We start from the raw sequence: 26,818 nt of genomic DNA on the forward strand, positions 1-26,818 counted from the left end.
CAAGGTGGTGAACCCTTTTACTCTCTCTCTTTCTTTTGCACAGCAGGATTCGTATTAAATATTTCAATATATTAATTCTTCTTTCTTTTCTGTCCATTTTTCCTCTCTTTTTTTTAAAAAAAAAATGCATTTTGTAAAAAGCATCCAAACAGGAGCAGCTCATCTCATGTGGTATTGGAGGCCAAGAGAAAACAGGACACGTTTTGGGGGGCAAACAGGGACCCACACATTGCCCTCCTCCAAAGGAAGATTCAAGGATGGTGAACTCAAGCAAACAGGAGGCAAAATGGGATGCTTGAGTGCGTCACCATCAACAGAAGGACTCTTGTGTTTGCCAAATAAAAATAGAGAACTCTTTTGGTACTTCGAACGCTCTCTTTCCCCTCCCAGCTCCCAACAAGTTCCACTGTGTTCAGTTTTTCAGCAAGTTCTCCGGCTTGGGATAACCAAAGAGGACAAAGTCCGCCTCGTACAGCTTGTACAGCTGTTGCCTCCACGCCACGGGGATTTTGGCAAACCAGTCTTCCTCCCAGCTGCTGGCTGTCCTGTTCCGGTAGCTGGGAGGGAAGCGGAGGAGATGGTCCACCTTGAGGAGCTGCAGGAGGTGGGCCGCGTCTTCGTCCAATGTCTCCAGCTTGCCCACAAAGTCGTACTCTATCTGGCAGGGGTGGCAGAGGCGGTAGACCTGCCTCCAGTGTTCGTTGAAAGGGGCCATCTTCTCTGTCCGAGGGTCCAGCAAGTACTGGATGAAATCCGAGAAGGAGACCCGGAGGCCGGCCTCAAAGGCCTCGCTCACCGAGGTCGGGAGGCTGGTGAAGTTGGAATACAGCTTCAACATGGGGACGGCAAAGCGCCGGTAGAACTCCTCGTTCTCCAGCTCGAATTTGCTGCGGAAGGCCGAGATGAGCCGCACAAAGGGGTCGCGGACAAAGAGGAACTTGGTGTACTTCTTCAGCTTGATCTTCATGAGGTGCCGGGAAAACTTGCCGTAGCGGCGCCAGAACTTATTGAAGGTGAAGTGGGTGCTGGTGTTGTGGACGTGCTCGCGGGGGATATCCAAAGGGTCGGCGTAAGGGATGCCTTGGTCCATCAAGCTCTCGCTCAGGACAATCATCACCCGCTTCCAATTGGTGCAGGCCACTTTGGGGACGTAGCAATAGATGACACCATGGCGGTCGTCCACAATGAGGTGGTTGAGCTCGTAGTTGGGGATGTCGTCAAAGGAGCGCTCCTTGGTCGGGAAGGTGAAGCTGGAATTGGCACATAACTCACGCAAGGTCCTCCGCCTCTCAGCCTGCAGCTTCTCTTGGTCCAAGATCAGCCTGGCATCCCGTGTGGACCAGTCGTAGCCCCGGACGTTCTCCTCCAAGTTGCCAGCGACGGGCCGGCTGGAAGCTTGCAAAAGAGGCTGCTCTGTCCTTCGACCGAGCTTGACCGAGCTCTGTTTCAGGTCAGAGCTCAAGAGTGTCTCCAAGAATTCGTCCACCTCTGCCAACGATTCCTGCCTGTCCCCTTGGAAGGCGGTGGGGAGCACACCATGAGGCCTCGAGAGGGTGGTGTGGAGGTAGAAGTGAGCCGTGCCCACGTTGTCCCAGTAGACAATGATCAGCAGGATCATGAAGAGGGAGCCCACCACCACCGAGAGGCGGAAGAGCCGCGCTTTGGTCATCCTGGCGGGAGACGCCATGAGCTGAGCTTACCTCCAGCTGGACCGGAAAAAGCAGAAACCCAACATGGCTGGTTGTGGCGCAGTTTGGTTCTGCAAGAGGAAGAAACAGAATATATTAAAACTATACTCCCAGGAAAAATTATTAGAAGGAAGGAAGAAAAGAAGGGAAGGAGAGAAGGAAGAAAGGGAAGGGAAGGGGAGGGGGGAAGGGGAAGGGGGAGGGGAAGGGGGAGGGGGAGGGAAGGGAAGGGAAGGGAAGGGAAGGGAAGGGAAGGGAAGGGAAGGGAAGGGAAGGGAAGGGAAGGAAGAGAATATGACAGAAGCAAGCAAGCAAGCAAGCAAGCAATAATGAAGGATAGGAATGGAAGGATAATGAAGGAAGTAATAAGAAGTAAGAAATAATGAAGGAAGGAAGGGAAAAACAAGGAAGGAAGGAAGGAGGGAAGGAAGGAAGGAAGGAAGGAAGGAAGGAAGGAAGGAAGGAAGGAAAGAAAGATGGAGGGAAGAAATAATGAAGGAAGGAAGGGAAAAAACAAGGAAGGAAGGAAGGAAGGAAGGAAGGAAGGAAGGAAGGAAGGAAGGAAAGATAGAGGGAAGAAATAATGAAGGAAGGAAGGGAAAAAACAAGGAAGGAAGGAAGGAAGGAAGGAAGGAAGGAAGGAAGGAAGGAAGGAAGGGAGGAAGGGAGGGAGGAAGGACAGAAGGAAAGATGGAGGGAAGAAATAATGAAGGAAGGAAGGGAAAAAACAAGGAAGGAAGGAAGGAAGGAAGGAAGGAAGGAAGGAAGGAAGGAAGGGTGGGTGGAGGGAAGAAATAATGAAGGAAGGAAGGGAAAAACAAGGAAGGAAGGAAGGAAGGAAGGAAGGAAGGAAAGATGGAGGGAAGAAATAATGAAGGAAGGAAGGGAAAAACAAGGAAGGAAGGAAGGAAGGAAGGAAGGAAGGAAGGAAGGAAGGAAGGAAGGAAAGATGGAGGGAAGAAATAATGAAGGAAGGAAGGGAAAACACAAGGAAGGAAGGAAGGAAGGAAGGAAGGAAGGAAGGAAGGAAGGAAGGAAGGAAAGGTGGAGGGAAGAAATAATGAAGGAAGGAAGGGAAAAACAAGGAAGGAAGGAAGGAAGGAAGGAAGGAAGGAAGGAAGGAAGGAAGGAAGGAAAGAAAGATGGAGGGAAGAAATAATGAAGGAAGGAAGGGAAAAAACAAGGAAGGAAGGAAGGAAGGAAGGAAGGAAGGAAGGAAGGAAGGAAGGAAGGAAGGAAGGAGAGTATGACAGAAGGAGGGAGGGAGGGAGGGAGGGAAGGAAGAAGGAAGGAAGGAAGGAAGGAAGGAGAGTATGACAGAAGGAGGGAGGGAGGGAGGGAGGGAGGGAGGGAGGGAAGGAAGAAGGAAGGAAGGAAGGAAGGAAGGAAGGAAGGAAGGAAGGAAAAATGAGAGATAGCAAATCAGGTGACATTTTGAATAAATGATTAGGGGAAGATATGACTATTATCAATACAATTAGACAATTGAGTAGAGGAAAACTTATTAGTGAGAGGATTATCAGGAAATTAGGGAGAGGGAAGGGTGCATGAGATAAAAGCAAGATTTCAAATTGTGATTGATTTCTGTACTGCAAAATTGTAGATACTGTAAACATTTAATAAAATTATATTTTTAAAATGTAAACATAAAAAGGGGGTTATCAAATGAACATGGGGGAGGAACACATGTAATGCCAAGGCATTGTTTAATTCTGCAGCTATTGCTGTATTTTATTGATTTTACCAGGGGGATTTATGAAGTGAGATATTTATGTTGGCTGTTATTGTCATGTTACTGTTTCTGCAATTTTTGTATTTTGGGAGTTGCACCTTTGAGTGCCTTGTGAGCCGCCCCGGGTCCCTCCAGGAGATGGCGACAGGGTATTGTTTTAAGGTATCACATCATATTGATTTATTCAAATTGCATTTTTCCCCCAAAGATGGGTCTCCTAGCAGCACACACCGTAAGGGAAATGTATGTTTACAAAAATACACATAAAGTTATGTTTAAAGTAGCACTGGAGAACAAGCCCTATGAGGAGCGGCTTAAGGAGCTGGGCATGTTTAGCCTGAAGAAGAGAAGGCTGAGAGGAGATATGATAGCCATGTATAAATATGTGAGAGAAAGCCACAGGGAGGAGGGAGCAAGCTTGTTTTCTGCTTCCCTGGAGACTAGGACACAACGGAACAATGGCTTCAAACTACAGGAGAGGAGATTCCATCTGAACATGAGGAAGAACTTCCTGACTGTGAGAGCCGTTCAGCAGTGGAACTCTCTGACCCGGAGTGTGGCGGAGGCTCCTTCTTTGGAAGCTTTTAAACAGAAGCTGGATGGCCATCTGTCAGGGGTGATTTAAATGCAATATTCCTGCTTCTTGGCAGGGGGTTGGACTGGATGGCCCATGAGGTCTCTTCCAACTCTTTGATTCTATGATTCTATGAGCTTGAGTTTTGGAGTTGTAGTTCACCTACATCCAGAGAGCACTGTGGATTCAAACAATGATGGCTCTGGACAAAACTTGGCATGGATACTCAATATGACCAAATGCGAACATTGGTGGAGTTTGGGGAAAATAGACCTTGACATTTGGGAGTTGTAGTTTCTGGGATTCACAGTTCACCTACAATCAAAGAGCATTCTGAACCCCACAAACGACAGAATTGGGGCAAACGTCCCACACAGAATCCCCATGACCAACAGAAAATACTTAAGGCCATCCAGGGCAAGAAAATGTAATCAAAGCCCTCCTGACAAAGAGCCATCCAGCCATAGATATAGATAGGTATGATTCACACACAGAGAGATATAGTATCATAGATTGGAAAGGGACCCCTAAAGAAAGACAATTACCGTATATACTCGAGTATAAGCCGACCCGAATATAAGCCGAGGCTCTGGATTTTACCACAAAAAACTGGGAAAATGTATTGACTCGAGTATAAGCCGAGGGTGGGAAATGCAGCAGCTACTGGTCAATTTCAAAATAAAAATAGATACCAATAAAATTATATTAATTTAGGCATTAGTAGGTTAAATGTTTTTAAATATGTACATAAAACTGTAATTCAAGATAAGACTGCCCAACTCTGATTAAACCATTATTCTAACCTTCTTCAATGTAAATGTGCTTACATGTCCTCCAATAACAATAGAGTAAAATAATAATAATAATAATAATAATAATAGAGTAAAATAATGGAATATAATAATAACAGTAATATTAGAGTAAAATAATACATGTAATAATAACAATACAGTAAAATAATAAATGTAATAATAACAATAATAATAAAGTAATACATGTAATAATAACAATACAGTAAAATAATAAATGTAATAATAACAATACATTAAAATAATAAATGTAACAATAACAATAATAAATGTAACAATAACAATAATAAATAGAGTAAAATAAATGTAATAACAACAACAATAATAAAATAATAAATGTAATAATAACAATATAGTAAAATAATAAATGTAACAATAACAATAATAAATAGAGTAAAATAAATGTAATAACAACAACAATAATAAAATAATAAATGTAATAATAACAATACAGTAAAATAATAAATGTAACAATAACAATAATAAATAGAGTAAAATAAATGTAATAATAACAATAATAATAAAATAATAAATGTAATAATAACAATACAGTAAAATAATAAATGTAACAATAACAATAATAAATAGAGTAAAATAAATGTAATAACAACAACAATAATAAAATAATAAATGTAATAATAACAATACAGTAAAATAATAAATGTAACAATAACAATAATAAATAGAGTAAAATAAATGTAATAATAACAATAATAATAAAATAATAAATGTAATAATAACAATACAGTAAAATAATAAATGTAACAATAACAATAATAAATAGAGTAAAATAAATGTAATAATAACAATAATAATAAAATAATAAATGTAATAATAACAATACAGTAAAATAATAAATGTAACAATAACAATAATAAATAGAGTAAAATAAATGTAATAATAACAATAATAATAAAGTAATACATGTAATAATAACAATACAGTAAAATAATAAATGTAATAATAACAATACATTAAAATAATAAATGTAACAATAACAATAATAAATGTAACAATAACAATAATAAATAGAGTAAAATAAATGTAATAACAACAACAATAATAAAATAATAAATGTAATAATAACAATATAGTAAAATAATAAATGTAACAATAACAATAATAAATAGAGTAAAATAAATGTAATAACAACAACAATAATAAAATAATAAATGTAATAATAACAATACAGTAAAATAATAAATGTAACAATAACAATAATAAATAGAGTAAAATAAATGTAATAATAACAATAATAATAAAATAATAAATGTAATAATAACAATACAGTAAAATAATAAATGTAACAATAACAATAATAAATAGAGTAAAATATATGTAATAACAACAACAATAATAAAATAATAAATGTAAGAATAACAATACAGTAAAATAATAAATGTAACAATAACAATAATAAAGAGTAAAATAAATGTAATAATAACAATAATAATAAAATAATAAATGTAATAATAACAATACAGTAAAATAATAAATGTAACAATAACAATAATAAATGTAACAATAACAATAATAAATAGAGTAAAATAAATGTAATAACAACAACAATAATAAAATAATAAATGTAAGAATAACAATACAGAAAAATAATAAATGTAACAATAACCATAATAAATAGAGTAAAATAAACATAATAATAACAATAATAATAAAATAATAAATGTAAGAATAACAATACAGTAAAATAATAAATGTAACAAAAACAATAATAAATAGAGTAAAATAAATGTAATAATAACAATAATAATAAAATAATAAATGTAATAATAATAATAATAATAACAACAAAGTAAAATAATAAATAACATTGACTCGAGTATAAGCCGGGGGAGACTTTTTCAGCCTAAACAAAGGACTGAAAAACTAGGCTTATACTTGAGTATATACAGTATATGTTTCATGTTCCAGAGTAGGCAAACCAGACACTCACCACATCAACACTGAGAAAGAAACAGCAAGAAATACTGTTTACCCACAAGCATCAAGACATTACAGATATTAGAAACCAACACTTTCTTATTACTTCATTTTCCAGGTCAACAGACAGGGACACGGCAACGCGTGGCAGGGGACGGCTAGATTTTACAATGTTACAACAGTCTCAGCCCTTGAAAACAACAGTTCTGTAGGGATTAAACATCTCTGGAGGTTTTGAAACAGAGGCTGGATGGCCCTCTGTTGGGGGTGCTTTGATTGTGCATTCCTACCAGGCCGAAGGGGGTTGGACTAGATGCCCTTTGGGGATCCCTTTCAAATGGTTGTGTCTTCCTCCTTTGGAAGGTTTCTAAGTGAGGCTGGGTGATTATCTGCTGTGTCCTCTTGCCTTGCAGAAGGGGGTTGGGCTAGATGCCCTTTGGGAGTCCCTTTCGAAATGGTGAAATATAGGCTGCAAGCTGTTTATGGTGATTGTATTGATGTGAGTACTGTGTGTCATTGGGCGAGCAAGTTTAGAGATGTTGAGGTGGGAACATCTAACTTGGATGACAAACGAAGAGTTGGATGTCCTGTGACAGCAACCACCAAGTTTCACAAGCAAAAGGTTGACAGATTGATTCAGGACGTGGCAGGGGAACAGTCGTAAGGCCGAACAGGGTATAGGGTTACAGCCTGTGTTGGACGGGGTTACACTCCCCCTGAAGACGCAGGTTCGCAGCTTGGGTGTGATCCTGGACTCCTCGCTAAGCTTGGAACCCCAGGTTTCGGCGGTGTCCAGGGGAGCATTTGCACAACTCAAACTTGTGCGCCAGCTGCGCCCGTACCTTGGGAAGTCGGACTTGGCCACGGTGGTCCACGCTCTGGTCACATCCCGGATTGATTACTGCAACGCACTCTACGTGGGGTTGCCCTTGAAGACAGCCCGGAAGCTTCAGATGGTCCAGCGCTCGGCAGCCAGGTTGCTAACAGGAGCGGCACTCAGGGAGTACACCACTCCCCTGCTGAGCCAGCTCCACTGGCTGCCAATCCGCTACCGGGCTCAATTCAAGGTGCTGGCCTTGGCCTATAAAGCCCTAAACGGTTCTGGCCCCGCTTACCTCTCCGAACGCATTTCCGCCTACGAACTGACTAGAACGTTAAGATCGTCTGGGGAGGCCCTGCTCTCGATCCCGCCTGCGTCACAGGTGCGCTTGGCGGGGACGAGAGACAGGGCCTTCTCAGTGGTGGCCCCTCGGCTATGGAATGCCTTGCCAGCAGACATCAGACGGGCACCTTCGTTGCTGGCGTTTCGGAGAATGGTCAAGACCTGGCTTTACGAACAAGCGTTTGGCTAAGCAATGCAACTAACTAAGGAAGACGGTAACTGAACATAGGAACGGCACAATGGCTATGAGAATGGATCTGACTTTAACGGAGGCGTTATATATGTTGTTTGTTGATTTGTCTGTCTGATGTTAATTGTTGTGGAGCGACGTTGTCGTCCCGGTTGTTGTATTGCTGTATTTTAATTACACTGTAAACCGCATTGAGTCGCCTGTCAAGGGCTGAAATATGCGGTATAAAAGTGAAGCAAATAAATAAATAAATAAATAATAGTCATTTACAAGATAGTAGAAACAACCTGTCCCCCATTTCCCATGGACTCAGCATGGAGTTTTCCAATTGCGCAAGTTGCCAAAGAACACCAAATGAAAGACAAAAAAGGCCGCACCTTTTTAGCACTGCAATAAAATGTAAGTAGCCCAAGGAGCAATTTTCATCAAGAGGAGGCATGAAAAAAGAATGTTGCCCTACAATCAGGCTGCATTCCATCGCCTGCCGTTTGCACCCATCCAAGGAAGACACAATTCCTCAAAGTTGCAGAGAATGGCATCGCTTTAGAGTTATCTGCGACCTGGAGCTCTTCGCTTGCAAAACATGCTCCCTTTTAGGATAGTAAAGAGACAGTTCTAGCCCAAGGCAACTTCTGGGGAGACAGCTCAGATCTCCTTGGCTTACCTCCAGTACCCAAACCACAACCCTACACTGGCTCTTTATGCACTGTGACCAGTGGAAGGGGAAAAAAACAGGGGAAATACTTTCACTTGAATCTGGTCAATACATCTCTATGTGTTGCCATGATCCGCTCTCGTTTTAAGCACAGGCCACTTTGGAGACACACTGTGCTGCCTGAAAGATTTTGATGCCATTTTGGGCCAAATGGTGCCAACCTTTGCATTCTTAAAGAAAGATTGGGTGGTTGTGAGTTTTCTGGGCTGTATGGCCATGTTCCAGAAGCATTCTCTCCTGATGTTTTGCCTGCATAGAATCATCCAATCTCGATAAAATAGTAAAGAGTAGAGACATCACACTGGCAACAAAGATCCATTGCCTAGTGAAAGCCATGGTATTCCCTGTAGTCACCTACGGATGTGAGAGCTGGACCTTAGGGAAGGCTGAGCGAAGGAAGATCGATGCTTTTGAGCTGTGGTGTTGGAGGAAAGTGCTGAGAGTGCCTTGGACTGCGAGAAGATCCAACCAGTCCATCCTCCAGGAAATAAAGCCCGGCTGCTCATTGGAGGGAAGGATACTAGAGACAAAGTTGAAGTATTTTGGCCACATCATGAGGAGACAGCAAAGCCTAGAGAAGACAATTATGCTGGGGAAAGTGGAAGATAAAAGGAAGAGGGGCAAGATGGATGGATGGCATCCTTGAAGTGACTGGACTGACTGTGAAGGAGCTGGGGGTGGTGACAGCCGACAGGGAGCTCTGGGGTAGGCTGGTCCATGAGGTCACGAAGAGTCGGAGGTGACTGAACAAATGAACAACAGAATCCTAGAGTTGGAAGAGACCTCATGGGCCATCCAGTCCAATCCCCTGCCAAGAAGCAGGAAAATAGCATTCAAAGCATGCCCAACAGATGGCCATCCAGCCTCTGTTTAAAAGCTTCCAAAGAAGGAGCCTCCACCACACTCTGAGGCAGAGTCCCACTGCTGAACAGCTCTCACAGTCAGGAAGTTCTTCCTCATGTTCAGATGGAATCTCCTTTCTTGTAGTTTGAAGCCATTGCTCAATTGTGTCCTAGTCTCCAAGGAAGCAGAAACAAGCTTCCTCCCTCCTCCCTATGCCGTTTGTTTGTTTATTTGCAGCATTTTTACCCCGGGAGGGGGGGGGGACGGGACTCAGAGTGGCTAACAAAGGCAGCTATTTGATGCCACTTCCTCTCACATATTTATACATGGCTATGATGTCTCCTCTCAGCCTTCTCTTCTTCAGGCTAAGCATTGCCAGCTCTTTAAGCCGCTCCTCATAGGGCTTGTTCTCCAGACCCTTGATCCTTTGAGTTGCCCTCCTCTGGACACATTCCAGCTTGTCAACATCTCCTTTCAATTGTGGTGCCCAGAATTGGACACAATATTCCAGAAGTTGTCTGCCATAGGATGTCTGCTATATAAGCAGGCGAAATGTCAGGAGAGAATGCTTCTGGAACAAGGCCATATAGCCTGGAAAATTCACAACAACCCAGTGATTCTGGCCATGAAAGCCTTTGACAATAACAAGAAAGATCTCTGAGAATTCTTCTTCAAGGGTGAAAACAATCGTTATAATATTGTTTCAAATCTGTGAGGTAGGTCTGTGTGAATAAGAAACAAGCCCATGAATCCATAGGGGTATGGACATCTAAGGATCACAAAAACAGTCTTATAGCATCCATAGTTCGCCCACTGTGATTCCAACCCACACTCTACATTATCCTATGTATGAGGGTTGAATGAAAAGTAAAGCCTCCACCTTCGTAACTCCTCAACAGATGGTAGTACTGGTATGCAGCAGGTACTGGCTTGTTCAGTAGACTCTCCTCTACAGTTCCATTTTCGTGAGAAGCCTTAGCATTGAATGGTTGTGTTGTTAAAGTGCAAAGTATGGAACCTCGCACAGATGGTCGGTCAATGCGACTTAAGCAACGTGCAGTCATTGAATTCTTGACAGCAGAAGGTGTCACCCCAAAGGAAATTCATCAGAGAATGCAAGCTGTTTATGGTGACCGTGTTGATGTGGGTACTGTGCGTCGTTGGGCGAGTAAGTTTAAAGATGTTGAGGTGGGAACATCTGACTTGCGTGACAAACAAAGAGTTGGACATCCTGTGACAGCAACCACCGAGTTTCACAAGCAAAAGGTTGACAGATTGATTCAGGACGATCGTCGTATCACTTAGAGAGAAATTTCAAACATAATTGGCATTTTACAAGAATGTGTGAGTCACATTATTGCTTTGCTTGGCTATCCGAAGATCTGTGCACGATGGGTACCCAGGATGAGAGAACTGGTTGCGGAAATAGAGTGTCGACTTCTTCCATGACAGCTTCAGAAAACTTGTTCATCGTTGACTGAAATGTATCAAATTGTCTGGTGATTATGTGGAAAAGTGAATAGCGGTAGTTAAAGCGCACATTCTAAGGATTATTTCTGCATTTGATTTAATAAAATATTCCCATCCAAACCCAAGTAACAAAGGAGGAGGCATTACTTTTCATTCAACCATCGTACTCCAGTCTGGGCTGCATGGATCATTTTTCCCCTCTCATTGGACTTGTTCCAGTCACCGAGCAGGATGGATTTGCTCAGGCTTTGTTCCTCTGTTTGAGAGAATCTCATCAATGATGTGGGAAGAAAAATATGTAAACAGCTAGAGAAAAACAAAACCATTGCTGGCATGTGAACTGGCCGCAGGAACCGCATCTGCTTTGAGAAAGAACACAAACTGACTGCATCTGTCAGGTTGCTGCATTAGAACAAAAAACAACCCCACAAAGCCTATAAACGTTTCATGCGCCAAAGCCTTGGAGGCGATCGCAACCAAGCACAAGTTTCTACAAGCTTCAGACTACAATTCCCATATGCTGCAGCTAAAATGGCAAAAGGTAAAATTGTGGAAGGTGCCATTCAAAATATCTGGAGGACATCAAGCAGTTTTGTTGTTGTTTTTCATTCGTTCAGTCGTCTCCGACTCTTCGTGACCTCATGGACCAGTCCACGCCAGAGCTCCCTGTCGGCCGTCACCACCCCCAGCTCCTTCAAGGTCAGTCCAGTCACTTCAAGGATGCCATCCATCCATCTTGCCCTTGGTCGGCCCCTCTTCCTTTTGCCTTCCACTTTCCCCAGCATAATTGCCTTCTCTAGGCTTTGCTGTCTCCTCATGATGTGGCCAAAGTACTTCCACTTTGTCTCTAGCAGTTTTAGGACCACCCAATTCCAAGGAAGCTCCTCGGGTGCTGGACGAGTGCCTGGCCACTGTGGCTGTCTGGATGAGGAGGAACAAGCTGAAGATTAATCCCGACAAGACAGAGGTTCTCCTGGTCGATCGTAAACCGGATCAGGGTATAGGGTGGCAACCTGTGTTGGATGGGGTTGCGCTCCCCCTGAAGTCACAGGTCCACAGTCTGGGTGTCCTCCTGGAGTCATCACTTACTGTGCTGGTACAGCTGTATCAGGAGCTCCAATTCTGTTTGCTTTGCATTCAATGTTTGTTTGCAATCCCAGGCTTGGGATTTTGCAGCAGGGTGGCTTCCTGTTATAGTTTGCAATCATAGGGCAAGCCACCTGTCAATTATCGTTAGGTTCCCTGGTCCCGCCCCTTTTTGAGTTTTGGAGGGAATGTATCCAATTTCCTTCCATTTTTTGGCAGAAATGTATCCAATTTTCTGGTGATTATGTAGAAAAGTGAATAGTGGTAGTTAAAGAGCACATTCTAAGGATGATTTCTGTGTTCAATTTATTAAAATATTCCCATCCAAACCCAAGTAACAAAGGAGGAGGCATTACTTTTCATTCAACCCTCGTACTCCAGTCTGGGGCTGCATGGATCATTTTTTCCCCTCTCATTGGACTTGTTCCAGTCACCGAGCAAGATGGATTTGCCTTTTTGAGTCAGTTCTCACAGAGAAGCCTTTCGCACAGGACATAAAACCAAGAGCTCCTGTAGAAAGCTTCGTCTTCTACAGCTTGGCCGGGGTTATACAGCCCACAGCTTGGCTGCGGATCATAGAGACTTACAGCTCCTTTGATGAGGGACTTCAGCCAGCCATCACCTAAACCTGAACTCCTTTTCCCCTGGAAGTCTACAAAGCTCTGCTTGGTAAGGGCCGCTTGCGGAAGCCAGACGCAGTTGGTACCGGGTGCAGGGGCTCCACGCCAACAGAGGCAAGTACAGACTGCCCAGATTAGAAGGATTTCCCCATTAGTTAGTATACAGTTATGAAGATAGTGCCTGTTCCCAGTGAACAAGATTGCAAGAGCCAATAGACTGTTAAGAAAGCTTTAAAGTACCTGTTTGTTTTCATCAATAAAGAACTTTGTTGGACTTACTTTAAGCCTCTACAGAACTTTGTTTTGGGGAGGTCCAAAGGCCTTTAATCTGAGGCAGCCCCGGCGTCCCGTTGGGCACACAGAATTTATGTCCTGTCTACAGTCATATGCACAGGCCCAGCGTGCGACAGCATACTTGAGGCTCAGGCATCGGTGGAGGGCCTTTGCACAATTAAGACTCGTGCACCAACTGCGACCATACCTCGTGAAGGCGGATCTGGCCAGGGTGGTCCATGCCTTAGTCACCTCAGATTGGACTACTGTAATGCACTCTACGTGGGGCTACCCTTGAAAACTGCTCGGAAATTTCAATTAGTTCAACCAGGTTGTTAACTGGTGCTCCTTACAGGGAGAGGTCAACCCTCCTGTTTAAGGAGCTCCACTGGCTACCGTTCATTTTCCGGTCCCAATTCAAGGTGCAGGTTCTTACCTACAAAGCCCTAAACAGTTTGGGACGCACCTACCTGCGTGAACGCACCTCTGTGTACAAATCCACACAATCCCTTTGATCATCTGGAGAGGCCCTGCTCACGCTCCCACCTCCATCGCAGGCACAATTGGTGGGGATGAGGGAGAGGGCTTTCTCGGTGGTGGCCCCTCAACTCTGGAACTCACTCCCCAAGGACATCAGGCATGTCCCAACTCTGGCAGTCTTTAGGAGGAGCCTGAAACGTGGTTGTCCCGGTGTGCCTTCCCAGAATAAGGAAACTCTCAGCAATATGTCCTCAAAATGCACTGTCTGCACACCCCATCCCTCTCTGAAAACTTTATCCTAGTCCACATTTCATCTGTTCATGCTCAGCCTTATTCTTAAATTTTAATTATTACATTTGGCCCTGCCATAGGTTTTTAAATGTCGTTGTGTTACTACTATTGTTTATTTTTTGTTATGAGTTTTATTTTATTGTCTGTATTAATTGTTATTGCTTTTATCATTGAAGTATTGTGGGCTCGGCCTCATGTAAGTCACACTGAGTCCCTCGGGAAATGGTAGCAGGGTATAAAGTATTATTATTATTATTATTATTAAGGACGCTTCCAGACAGCACTTAATCGGGATTCTGGCGCAGCTGGCTGAGTGTCAGCTGCATTAAGATCACTCTGACTGAAAGGACATGAGTTCGAAGCCAGCCCGGGTTGGAGTGGGTTTCCAACCAATTGTGTAGCCTGTTGTTGACCTTTGCAATCTGAAAGACAGTTGCATCTGTCAAGTAGGAAAATTAGGTACCACCTTAAAAAATGTGGGGAGGCTAAATTAACTGATTTATGAGGCCATAACGAAGTCTCCAGCAAAAGCATTCCAGCGGGGAAGCATGCGGGGAATGCGGAAGTGCTTCATCAGTGTCGCAGATGGACGATGAAAGCGACGGCTCCCCTGGCGGCCAGAAAAAGTGAAATAGCCTCTGTGTATGTCTGTATATGTTTGTATGTCAAAATTGGCATTGAATGTTTGCCATATATGTGTACACTGTAATCCGCCCTGAGTCCCCTGAAGGGTGAGAAGGGCGGAATATAACAGCTATAAATAAATAAAATTAATTAATTAATTGCAGGTTTTAATCAGGAGCAAAAAATCCCGGGACTTCAGAAGAGGTCCACATACAGACCTCTTGGTCCCGGGATATCTGCCTCCGTTGTCTAGACTTGATGCTTTGTTGTAAGTTTTTGAAGCTCCAAGATGGCCACCGCGGGACTTCCACCGGAAACTTCAGCGAAGTCCCGCCAAAGATGCAGATATGCGGAGAATCACTGCAGCAAATTACTGCAAAAGTTCTGTTCTTGGTCCTGACCACAGAAACTATGCCTTCCAGATGTTTCATGAAGTATCTGCCACATAAACAAAGTTTACAGGGTAGGACCACTTCTGCCCAAGTCAGCACGGAACAATCAAACAGGGACTTCAAACCAGGAACAGAATTTTGTCATAATTGACATTTTTGAGAGCCCAGGCTATGGCGCAACTAGATGGTAGCTAGCTGCATTAAATCACTACTGACCAAAAGGTCATGAGTTCAAAGCCAGCCCAGGTTGGAGTGAGATTCCGGCCATTAGTCTAGCTTGCCGTCGACCTTTGCAGCCTGAAAGACAATTGGAAATTTAGGTACCACTTTATGTGGGGAGGCAAATTTAACTAATTTATGATGCCATAAAACCTTCCAGCAGCATGCAGAAGAATGAGGAAGTACTCCATCAAAGGAATCGGTGTCACAAATGGACGGTGAAGCGGCAGCTCCCCCTGTGGCTGGAATCGAGCATACCCTCATGAAGCTGGAATGCTGGAATGTGAAATTGCCTCTGTTTCTGTCTATATATGTTGTATGTCTCATTGGCATTGAATATTTGCCATATATGTGTGTATTATAATCTCCCTTGAGTCCCCTGCGGGATCAGACGGGCAGAATATAAATACTGTAAATAAATGAATAATAAATACTGTTTTTAATCTACTATGTATTTATGATTTTACATTGTTGTTATTGATATTGCTGCCTGTGTTAACCGCTCTGAGTCCCCGCCCCCAGGGGTGAGAAGGGTGGGGTAGAAATGTTATAAATAAATAAATAATAGAGCCTGGCTGCCTTGCCATCTGTACAGACAGATTTGGTCATGTACTTGTGGCATCAAACAACAGGGTGCTGTTCCTGGGTTATACATGGCTGTTCCTGATTGCTCTTCTTGCAAAAGGATGTACAACATTGACTAGGAGGCCACAACTTTTTCCTGGGCAGAGAAAATGCATCTTCCACAAATTTCATGACGTTTCTGGTGCACAAACACATTTTTTGCCTTCTACTCAAAGGGTCACCTTCTTTATAGGAACCAAACAATCAGGAACAAATATCTAAAACCTGGGAACAAAGCCAGATTAAAAAAAATCCCATGATTTCTGATGGAAGGGACATATAAACATGCAAAGATCTGCATATTTGGTTCAAAACCACGATATTCCTGCACCTGGAAATCTCACGATTTTTGCCTTTTGTAGTGATTGTTTCCATGTTTACAAGGAATGGTGCCATGGCAGTTCAAGTGGTGTCAAACTGCATTCATTCTACAGTGTAGATCTACCCTGCATGAACATCGTTGACATGCATGATGAGAGCCAGTTTTTATTTTTTTAATTTATTTACAGTATTTATATTCCGCCCTTCCCACCCCGCAGGGGACTCAGGGCGGATTACAATGTACATATACATGGCAAACATTCGATGCCATAGACACACAACATATATAGACAGACACACAGAGGCTATTCAATATTCCAGCTTTTTCATGAGGGTATTCTGGCCACAAGGGGAGCTGTTGCTTCACCATCCATTTGTGACACTGATTAAGTACTTCCTCATTCTTTGCATGCTTGCTGGAGATTTTTATGGCGTCATAAATCAGCCTCCCCGGATAAGCGGTACCTAAATTTCCTACTTGACAGATGCACCTGTCTTTCGGATTGCAAAGGTCGACAGCAAGCTACACAAATTGGTCAGAAGCTCACTCCAACCTGGGCTGGCTTCGAACTCATAACCTTTTAATCAGTACAGATCTTAATGCAGCTGACTCCCAGCCAACTGCGCCAGAGTCCCGGTGCTGAGACTGGGCTGAGACTGCAGACTCGCTCCTTCTGGGAGGCAGTGGCCAAAGGGATTCAGCAGAAACCTTGTAGGAAAAACATAAAACTGGATGTAAGGACTCCACAGACCCTTGTCAACAAGCAAAAAACACTAAGAGTCATTTCACAGATTCGGCTAGGACAAATTAACCACAGAGTGTTCTCTCAGCAAACAAACCACAGCTAATCTTGGTTTCCAGGTGCAGGTGTAAATATAATCCATGTTTGCAAGTCGACATTTGTCGCCCTAGTGATGTGGGCTTGTCTGGGGGGCGGGGGGGGGGGGGACACCAAACTGGAACAGTTTACAATGGAATACATTATTTGAGATTTGGCTCTGGTTTGTCACCAAAACTTTGTCAACTATCTTCAAGTCTAATTCCTGCTTGTAGCAACCATATGAACAAGATAACTCCAAGTCATCCTGTTACCAAGAGCCTAACTCAGAGCTTGAAGATTCAGGGAAGACATGGCTTCCTTGATGGAATTTATCCATCTGTGCACTACAGTCTTCATTTACTTCCACCTTTCCAAGTACTGTTTCCCTTTCTAGTGAGTCCTATTCTAGCGTATCAGAGGCAAACCAAGGGTATAGTTGTAATGTATTTTTAAAACACAATTTTTAAAAACTTTGCATTATATTAAATGTCCTTTGACCAGAAGTTGGACACTTCGAGTGTCTCTGGTGTTGTTATAAGAGGGTCCTCCATTGTGCATGTGGCAGGGCTCAGGCTGCATTGTAGTAGGTGGTCTGTGGTTTGCTCTTCTCCACACTCACATGTCGTGGACTCCACTTTGGGGCCCCATTTCTCAAGGTTGGCTCTGCATCATGTGGTTCCAGAAAACAGTCTGTTCAGTGCCTTCCAAGTTGCCCAGTCTTCTGTGTGCCCAGGAGGGAGTCTCTCATTCAGTATCAGCCATGGCTTGAGGTTCCGGATTTTCGCCTGCCACTTTTGGACTCTTGCTTGCTGAGATGTTCCTGTTAGTATCTCTATAGATCTTAGGAAGCTATTTCTTGATTTAAGGCATTGGTCTGCGGGCTCATATCCAAACAGAGGGTGGGCCAGAGATGTCACTTTCTTGGTTCTTCCATTATTGGCCGCTACTTCCCAATGGATGTCAGGTGATGCAATATTGGCTAAACAATATAATTTCTCCAGTGGTGTAGGGCATAGACATCCTGTGATAATGTAGCATGTCTCATTAAGAGCCACATCCATTGTTCTAACATGGTGAGATGTGTTCCACACTGGGCATGCATTTTCAGCAGCAAAGTAGCAAAGTGCAAGGACAAATATCTTCACTCTGTTGGTTGTGATTCCCCAGGTTGTGCCAGTCAGCTTTCATATGATATTATTTCTAGTGTCCACTTTTTGCTTGATAGTCAAGAAGTGCTTCTTGTAAGTCAGAGCATGGTCCAGGATAACACAGTGGGCGTGAGTATTCAGCAGCAGAGTAGCAAAGTGCAAGGGCAGATGTCTTCACTGTGTCTGGTTGTGACCCCCAGGTTGTGCCAGTCAGCTTTCATATGATATTATTTCTAGTGTCCACTTTTTGCTTGATAGTCAAGCAATGCTTCTTGTAAGTCAGAGCATGGTCCAGGATAACACAGTGGGCGTGAGTATTCAGCAGCAGAGTAGCAAAGTGCAAGGGCAGATGTCTTCACTGTGTCTGGTTGTGACCCCCAGGTTGTGCCAGTCAGCTTTCACATGATATTATTTCTAGTGTCCACTTTTTGCTTGGTAGTCAAGCAGTGCTTCTTGTAAGTCACAGCATAGTCCAGGATAACTCCCAGGTATTTTGGTGTGCTGCAATGCTCTAGTGGGAATCCTTCCCAGGCAATCCTCAGAGCTTGAGATGCTTGTCTGTTCTTAAGGTGGAAAGCACACGTCTGTGTTTTAGATGGATTAGGAATCTGTTGGTTTTCCATGTAATAGACAGTAAAAGCACCTAAAGCTTCAGAGAGCTTCTTTCAACCATTTCAAAGCTCCCTGCTTGCGCGGTGATGGCATGATCATCAGCATAGATGAAACTCTCTGTCCCTTCTGGCAATGGCTGCTCTTTGTGTAAATGTTACACATTGCTCGAGCAAGCACATTCCCCTGAGGCAGTTTGTTCTTCTGTTTTCGCTATCTGCTTCTCTGGCCCTGGAATTCAACAAAAAAGCTCCTGTTTTGTAGAAGATTTCCTATGAAGTGGATGGGGTGGTAGTCCTTTGTGATATTAGAAGGTTTTCTCAGGAGAAGGAAGTGATTTACCATGTCATAGGCTGTTGACAGGTCTATGGCCAAAATACGACCACCTCATTTGAGATCTTGGCTTCTAGGGAGAATTTGCTGTATGAGATATTTTATCAGTCAACAGTATCAGGAGAACTCTCCTCGAGCACCACATCTCAACTGAGTTCATTTTCTTCCTCTCAGTTTTCTTCACTGTCCAGATTTCACAACCATGCATAACAAATAGGAAATATGACAGCATGCACAGTCCTAGCAAATACCTAGGCAAAACCCACAAGTATCTTTACACTTGATAATCTTGCCCAGGTATTTCAGATAGTATGGGTTTCTGTTGTGTTTGGGAGGCAATGCACCTTTCCATGCATTTGGGAGGCTTTCTGTATAGTTGTATGGTCAAAAGGTCACAGGTTCAAATCCAGGGAGCGGCGTGAGCTCCTGCTATTAGCCCCAGCTTCTGCAAACCTAGCAATTCGAAAACATGCAAATATGAGTAGATCAAAAAGTACCACTCCAGCAGGAAGGTAAGGGTGCGCCATGCAGTCATGCTGGCCACATGACCTTGGAGGTGTCTATGGACAACATTATTATTATTATTATTATTATTATTATTATCTTTATTTATACCCAGCTAACATCTCCCGAAGGACTCGGTGTGGCTTACAAGAGGCCAAGGTCAACACATCAATAAAACAACAGTATAACAAATACAACAATAAGTAAACTCATAAAGCAAAACAATAACATTAAAACAATAGCAATAAATATTAGACAATAACACCATGATGCATTTGAAACTGAGGCCGGGCCAAATGTAATGGATAAAATTTTAAAAACTGCTGGACATGACAGGTGGAATGGATAGGTTTTTTGGAGATAGGTGCAGTGTGCAGACTTAAATCTCTAGTAAAGTGCATTTGGGACATGATGCTGGGAGTTTCCTATTCAGGGAAGGCACACTGGAACAGCCACGTCTTCCAGCTCTTCCTAAAGACTGCCAACGTTGGGGCTTGTCTGATATCCTTGGGGAGAGAGTTCCAGAGTTGGGGGGCCACCACAGAGAAGGCCCTGTCCCTCGTCCTCACCAAATGTGCTTGTGACGCAGGTGGGATCGTGAACAGGGCCTCTCCAGATCATGTGGGTTCATATACGGAGATGCGGTCACGCAGGTAGATGGGTCCCAAACCGTTTAGGGCTTTGTAGGTAAGCACCTGCACCTGAATTGGGATGGGAAGATGAACGGCAGCCAATAGAGTTCCTTAAACAGGAGGGTTGACCTCTCTCTGTAAGGAGCACCAGTTAACAACCTGGCCGCCACCCATTGGACTAGTTGGAATTTCCGGGCCGTTTTCAAGGGTAGCCCCACGTAGAGCACATTACAGTAGTCCAATCTGGAGGTGACTAAGGCATGGACCACCCTGGCAAGATCCGCCTTCACGAGGTACGGTCGCAGTTGGTGCACGAGTCTCAATTGTGCTCTTCAGCTTAGAAACATTGGCTCTTCAGCTTAGAAATCAAGATGAGCACCAACACTCAGAGTTGGACATGACTGGATTTAATGTAAGGGAAACCTTTACCTTTACCTGTATGGTTGTGAAGCACAAAGTCCCCCAAAATCATATTATACACGTGGGGGGGGGGGGTACTTGTGGAAAGAGACTTCAAGGGTCTGCAAAACGACATCCAAGGCCATAATCTGTGTTTCCCTGTCAAACTACATCTATGTTAAAAATCGTAAAAACCAAACCAAGCTGAGGGTCATTCCAAATGCTCCAGAGAAATGGAAGCATAAGAAGCATGCAAGTGAGATGTTTGACTCTCCAGATGTTGCTGATTTACACAATTCCTGGTGCAGAACATCTGAAGAATCAACGGCTGCAGAGGTTACCAAAGAATAGGAAATTCTTACTGGTGCCTCCACATATTACAAATACAATAAGAGATACAGCAATTGCCATGTAGCAACCTGCAATAGAGAAGAAAACTTCTACCATTGTGGTTAGTTATTCTTGGCCATTCCACCGATGTTGCGGGAACAACTTCCCTAAAGCTTGATACAACTACATCTGCAAGTTCCCCCTTTGCACTTCCTCTAGTCAACTGCTGCAGCAAGTTACAATTTCACCATCTTCATACCAAGCTGCATTGACATATTTGCAATGCCTGGCCAAAATAGCATCAACTTACCAAAGTGACTTGGCCAGGATCGAATATTGTCAAATACCTATGAATCTAAGAAGGCTTCCATTAAGACCTTAATTCATCACTTGTGCATTTAAAAGCTAACCTTTTTAAAAAAGAGGGCGCCATACTGTAAACAGACTCAGACTCTAGATTCAACTATAAACAGACTCAGACTCTAGATCAGTGTTTCTCAACCTGGGGGTCGGGACCCCTGGAGGGGTCGCAAGGGGGCGTCAGAGAGGTCACCAAACACTGTCAGAATATATAATATTTTCTGTTGGCAATGGGGTTCTGTGTGGGAAGTTTGGCCCAATTCTATCATTGGTGGGGTTCAGAATGCTCTTTGACTGTAGGTGAACTATACATCTCAACAACTACAGCTCCCAAATGTCAAGGAGATTCCATCTGAACATGAGGAAGAACTTCCTGACTGTGAGAGCCGTTCAGCAGTGGAACTCTCTGCCTGGAGCATGGTGGAGGCTCCTTCTTTGGAAGCTTTTAAACAGAGGCTGGATGGCCATCTGTCAGGGGTGATTTGAATGCAATATTCCTGCTTCTTGGCAGAATGGGGTTGGACTGGATGGCCCATGAGGTCTCTTCCAACTCTTTGATTCTATGATTCTATGATTCTAAGGTCTATGTTCCCCAAACTTCACCTGAGTTCACATTTGGACATATTGACTGTTTGTGCCAAGTTTGGTCCAGATTGATCATTGTTTGAGTACGCAGTGCACTCTGGATGTAGGTGAACTACAACTCCCAAACTAAAGGTTAATGCCTACCAAACTGTTCTAGCATTTTCTATTGGTCATGGGAGTTCTGTGTGGCCAAGTCTGGTTCAATTCCATAGTTGGTGGGGTTCAGAATGCTCTTTGATTTTAGGCGAACTATAAATCCCAGCAACTACAACTCCCAAATGACAACATCAATCATCCCCAACCCCACCAGTATTCAAATTTGGGCATATTGGGTATTTGTGCCAAATTTGGTCCAGTGGATGAAAATACATCCTGCTTATCAGATATTTACATCGTGATTCATAACAGTAGCAAAATTACAGTGATGAGGTAGCAACGAAAATAATGTTATGGTTGGGGGTCAGCACAACATGAGGACCTGTATTAAGGGGTCGTGGCATTAGGAAGGCTGAGAACCACTGCTCTAGACTCAACTATAAACAGACTCAGACTCTAGACTCAACTATTGAGTGTACTAAAGGAACCCCACCTTGCTTCAAAGGCCTTACATTATTTCCACAGAACCCCCATGACCAACATAAAATATTGTGTTTTCTCATATTCTGTGGCAACTCCTCTGACACCCCCTCGTGACCCCCTCTGGGGTCCCGATCCCCAGGTTTGAGAAACACTGATGTAAACCAATTAGAGGTGTCTCACAAGAAGAAAAAACAGGTTCCTCTTAAAATACTTATCTGAGCAAAGTTTCTCCAAACAGACCCAGAATGCTGCTGTGGCACACCCACGGGAATAAACATCCAGGCTGCTTGAGGCAATGTCTCCCTTTCAAAAGACTATGCCCACGGGCAGAGAGTGAGTGAGTGAGTGAGAGAGAGAGAGAGGGAGAGAGAGAGAGAAAGGGAGGGTTCTTTCTCCCAACTTTACTCAGACTTTTCCTTCCACTCCAGTAGTGTAAAGCCACGTAAAGAGTTAAAAGCAAAAGGACATTTTAGAGCAGTGTTTCTCAACCTGGGGGTCAGGACCCCTGTGTGGGTCACGAGGGGGTGTCAGAGGGGTCGCCAAAGACCATCAGAAAACATAGTATTTTCTGTTGGTCATGGGGGTTCTGTGTGGAAAGTTTGGTCCAATTCTATCGTTGGTAGGCTTCAGAATGCTATTTCATTGTTGGTGAACTATAAATCCCAACAACTACAACTCCCAAATGGCAAGGTCTATTTTCTCTAAACTCTACCAGTGTTCGCATTTGGGCATATTGAGTATTTGTGCCAAGTTTGATCTAGATCCATCATTGCTTGAGTCCACAGTGTTCTCTAGATGTAGGTGAACTACAACTCCAAAAATTCAATGTCTCAATGTCAATGTCCACCAGACCTTCCCAGTGTTTTCTCTTGGTCATGGGAATTCTATGTGCTATGTTTGATTCCATTCCATCATTGATGGAGTTCAGAAGGCGCTTTGATTTTAGGTGAACTATAAATCCCAGCAACTCCAGCATTACCAAATGACAAAATCAATCACCCCCAACCTCACCAGCATTCCAATTTTGGGCGTCTTGGGTACTTGTGCCAAATTTGGTCCAGTGACTGAAAAAAACATCCTGCATATCAGATATTTACATTACAATTCATAACAGTAGCAAAATTACAGTTATGAAGTAGCAACGAAAATAACGTTATGGTTGGGGGTCACCACAACATTAAGACCTGTACTAAAGGGTCGCGGCATTAGGAAGGTTGAGAACCACTGTTTTAGAGTTTCTAACAACTTTTCAAAGTTATTTATCAAAGTTATTTGAGGAATTGTTTTTGCAACTTTTATGCTGTTTTGTTGCCAGTCCTAAAAGGGTTATTTTCAAAACAGTAACAAGAAGTAAAGTAACAATATATTCCTTTTCCAACATTGTAACATGTAGAGGAAATGGGACAAAATTCAAATACTGTACCGATTAACCAGAATCATTTTGCAAAAGTGACCATTTGTTTACCTATTTCAACATGTGTTATGTATATACATGAAAAACATTTCCATATTGAAGGTTTCCACTTTGAGATATCTAAGAGACATCGATGTCTGTGTCCCCTTCTACGCTGCCACAAAATCCAGATTATCAAATCAAGTAATCCACATTATTATCTGCTTTGAACTGGATTATATGAGTCTACACTGCCATATAATTTACAGTCTACACTGCCTGTATCTTGGGAAGTCTGACTTGGCCACAGTACTCCATACTCTGGTTACATCCCGTATAGACTACTACAACACGCTCTATGTGGGGCTGCCTTTGAAGACTGTTCAGAAGCTTCAAATGGTCCAACGGGCGGCAGTCAGGTTACTAACAGGAGCGGTGCTCAGGGAGCGTACAACTCCTCAGTTGCACCAACTCCACTGGCTGCCAGTTTGCTACTGGGCACAATTCAAAGTGCTGGCTTTAGCCTTTAAAGCCCCAAACGCTTCCGGTCTGGCTTACCTATCCGAATGTATCTCTCCCTATGTACCTGCTAGGAGTTTAAGATTATCTGGGGAGGCGCTGCTCTCGGTCCCACCCCCTTTGAAGATGCAATTGGCAGAAATGAGAGACAGGGCCTTCAGACTCAAACACAGAGTTAATTCATAGCCTTGGGGCTCTGCGAAAGCAGCTCAGGGGCTCCACGGGCACCCCACCTCCTCTGGGTTTCCTGCTATTATTATTATTATTATTATTATTATTATTATTATTACAAAGGCTGAGCAACCATCTGTTGGGGGTGCTTTGATTGTGTTTTTCCTGTATGGCAGAAGGTGATTAGACTGAATGACTCTGGGGGGTCTTTTACTGTAAATTTATGTTGGTGTTATTTTTTTTAAAAAAATTAAATATTATTGTTGTTGTTGTTTGCATTGTGTGAATTAGTTCACACATACACTCTCCATCCATCTATCACTGGCCTGGCCCATGCACACTCAGATATTCTGGGATATAGGGCTGTGTGGAAGGGCCCAATGTGAGCAATTCTTATTATGGGTTGTTGTGAGCTTTCTGGGCTGTATGGCCATGTTCCAGAAGCATTCTCTCCTGATGTTTCACTCACTGGGATGCTGTGAGTTTTCTGGGTTCTATGGCCATGCTCCAGAAGCATTCTCTCCTGATGTTTCACTCACTGGGATGCTGTGAGTTTTCTGGGCTGTATGGCCATGTTCCAGAAGCATTCTCTCCTGATGTTTCACCCACTGGGATGCTGTGAGTTTTCTGGGCTGTGTATTTGAAATCAGTTAACCTGCTGTGGTGGCCTTGTTGGAGATAGATAGATGGATAGATGGAAGGATGGATAGAGGGAAAGATAGATGGATAGATAGATAGATAGATAGATAGATAGATAGATAGATAGATAGATGAATAGATGGATGGATGGATAGATGGATAGATAGATGGAAAGATAGATGGATGCATGGATAGATAGATGGATGGATGGATGGATGGATGGATGGATAGATAGATAGGCTGGCTGGCTTCTGGTGCCATCCTCAATGTGTCTTTTTGTCCCCTTCTGGCTGTATGGCCATGCTCCAGAAGCATTCTCTCCTGATGTTTCACCCATCGGGATGCTGTGAGTTTTCTGGGCTGTATGGCCATGCTCCAGAAGCATTCTCTCCTGATGTTTCACCCACTGGGATGCTGTGAGTTTTCTGGGCTGTATGGCCATGCTCCAGAAGCATTCCCTCCTGATGTTTCACCCACTGGGATGCTGTGAGTTTTCTGGGCTGTGTATTTGAAATCAGTTAACCTGCTGTGGTGGCCTTGTTGGAGATAGATAGATGGATAGATGGAAGGATGGATAGAGGGAAAGATAGATGGATAGATAGATAGATGAATAGCTGGATGGATGGATGGATAGATGGAAAGATAGATGGATGCATGGATAGATGGATGGATAGATAGATAGATAGATAGATAGAACTGTCTTGCTAGGCTGGCTGGCTTCTGGTGCCATCCTCAATGTGTCTTTTTGTCCCCTTCTGGCTGTATGGCCATGCTCCAGAAGCATTCTCTCCTGATGTTTCACCCACTGGGATGCTGTGAGTTTTCTGGGCTGTATGGCCATGTTCCAGAAGCATTCTCTCCTGACGTTCTGCCCACATCTATGGCAGGCACCCTCAGAGGTTGTGAGGTGTGTTGGAAACTAGGCAAGTGGGGTTTACATATCTGTGGAATGATGTCCAGGGTGGGAGAGAGAACTCTTGTCTCAGGAAAGGATGAATGTGGCAATTGGCCGCCTGGATTAGCATTGAATGGCCTTGCAGCTTCAAAGCCCGACAATAAAGCTATTCTATTCCATTCCACGGAGCCATGGGAGTTCAAGTGGTGCTGTACAAAGAAGGTCAAAAGAGATGGCCCATGGGGAAGGAGAGCATGAGGAGAGGAAAAGGGAGACAAAGGAGTCATGATCACTTCATCACACTAGAGAAAGAATCCACTTAAAATCCGGTTTCTGCCTCCTGCAGAATTCTGGGGTTTGTAGTGTAGGGAGGCTGTTAAAGGTTCCTTCCTAAACTACAAACCCCAGAATTCTGCAGGGTTTTAAGTGGATTCTTTCTCTAGTGTGATGAGGCTGCAAGAAGGCTCTTCAGCCAAACTGGAGAAGGTGAGATCCCCAGAGAGATGGGGAGAAATGGGGATCTCGCCCACTTCCTCCTCATCCTTTTCCCAGGGCGAGGCTGGCATCCACGTGGGAATCTCGGAGGGGGGAAGAGGGGGCCGAGAAGGTGGGGAGGGCCCCTCTCCAGCCTCTCCCTCCGAGGCTCCAAGGCACCCTCCCCAAAGCCGCACCATTACGCACCGCTTTGGACGCCCGGCTTCTGTCGCACGGTTTCTCCGGCTCCCCCCGCCTGTCCGGCTGCTTCTCCGGCCTCCTTGAGGGATGCCCCGGGTCCTCCAGCGACGGAGGCCCCTCCCGGGCCCCGGCCAGCCCCACGGCTCCTCCTCTGTCTCGCGAGAAAGCCCTGCCA

At 43.6% G+C, this 26,818-nt stretch overlaps 1 protein-coding gene across 1 annotated transcript; it reads right to left on the reverse strand.

Moving 5' to 3' along the window:
- Nucleotides 1-26,818, reverse strand: LOC132782160 (carbohydrate sulfotransferase 12). The gene is made up of 2 exons (XM_060786878.2): nucleotides 26,650-26,818; nucleotides 1-1,759 (listed from the first exon to the last, which is right to left on the reverse strand). Exon 2 carries the CDS (start codon nucleotides 1,685-1,687, stop codon nucleotides 413-415), a length of 1,275 nt encoding a protein of 424 aa, XP_060642861.2. The 5' UTR covers nucleotides 1,688-1,759; nucleotides 26,650-26,818; the 3' UTR covers nucleotides 1-412.

This window comes from Anolis sagrei, chromosome Y (assembly GCF_037176765.1).
Source record: "Anolis sagrei isolate rAnoSag1 chromosome Y, rAnoSag1.mat, whole genome shotgun sequence".
In the NCBI taxonomy this organism is placed as follows: Eukaryota; Metazoa; Chordata; class Lepidosauria; order Squamata; family Dactyloidae; genus Anolis; species Anolis sagrei.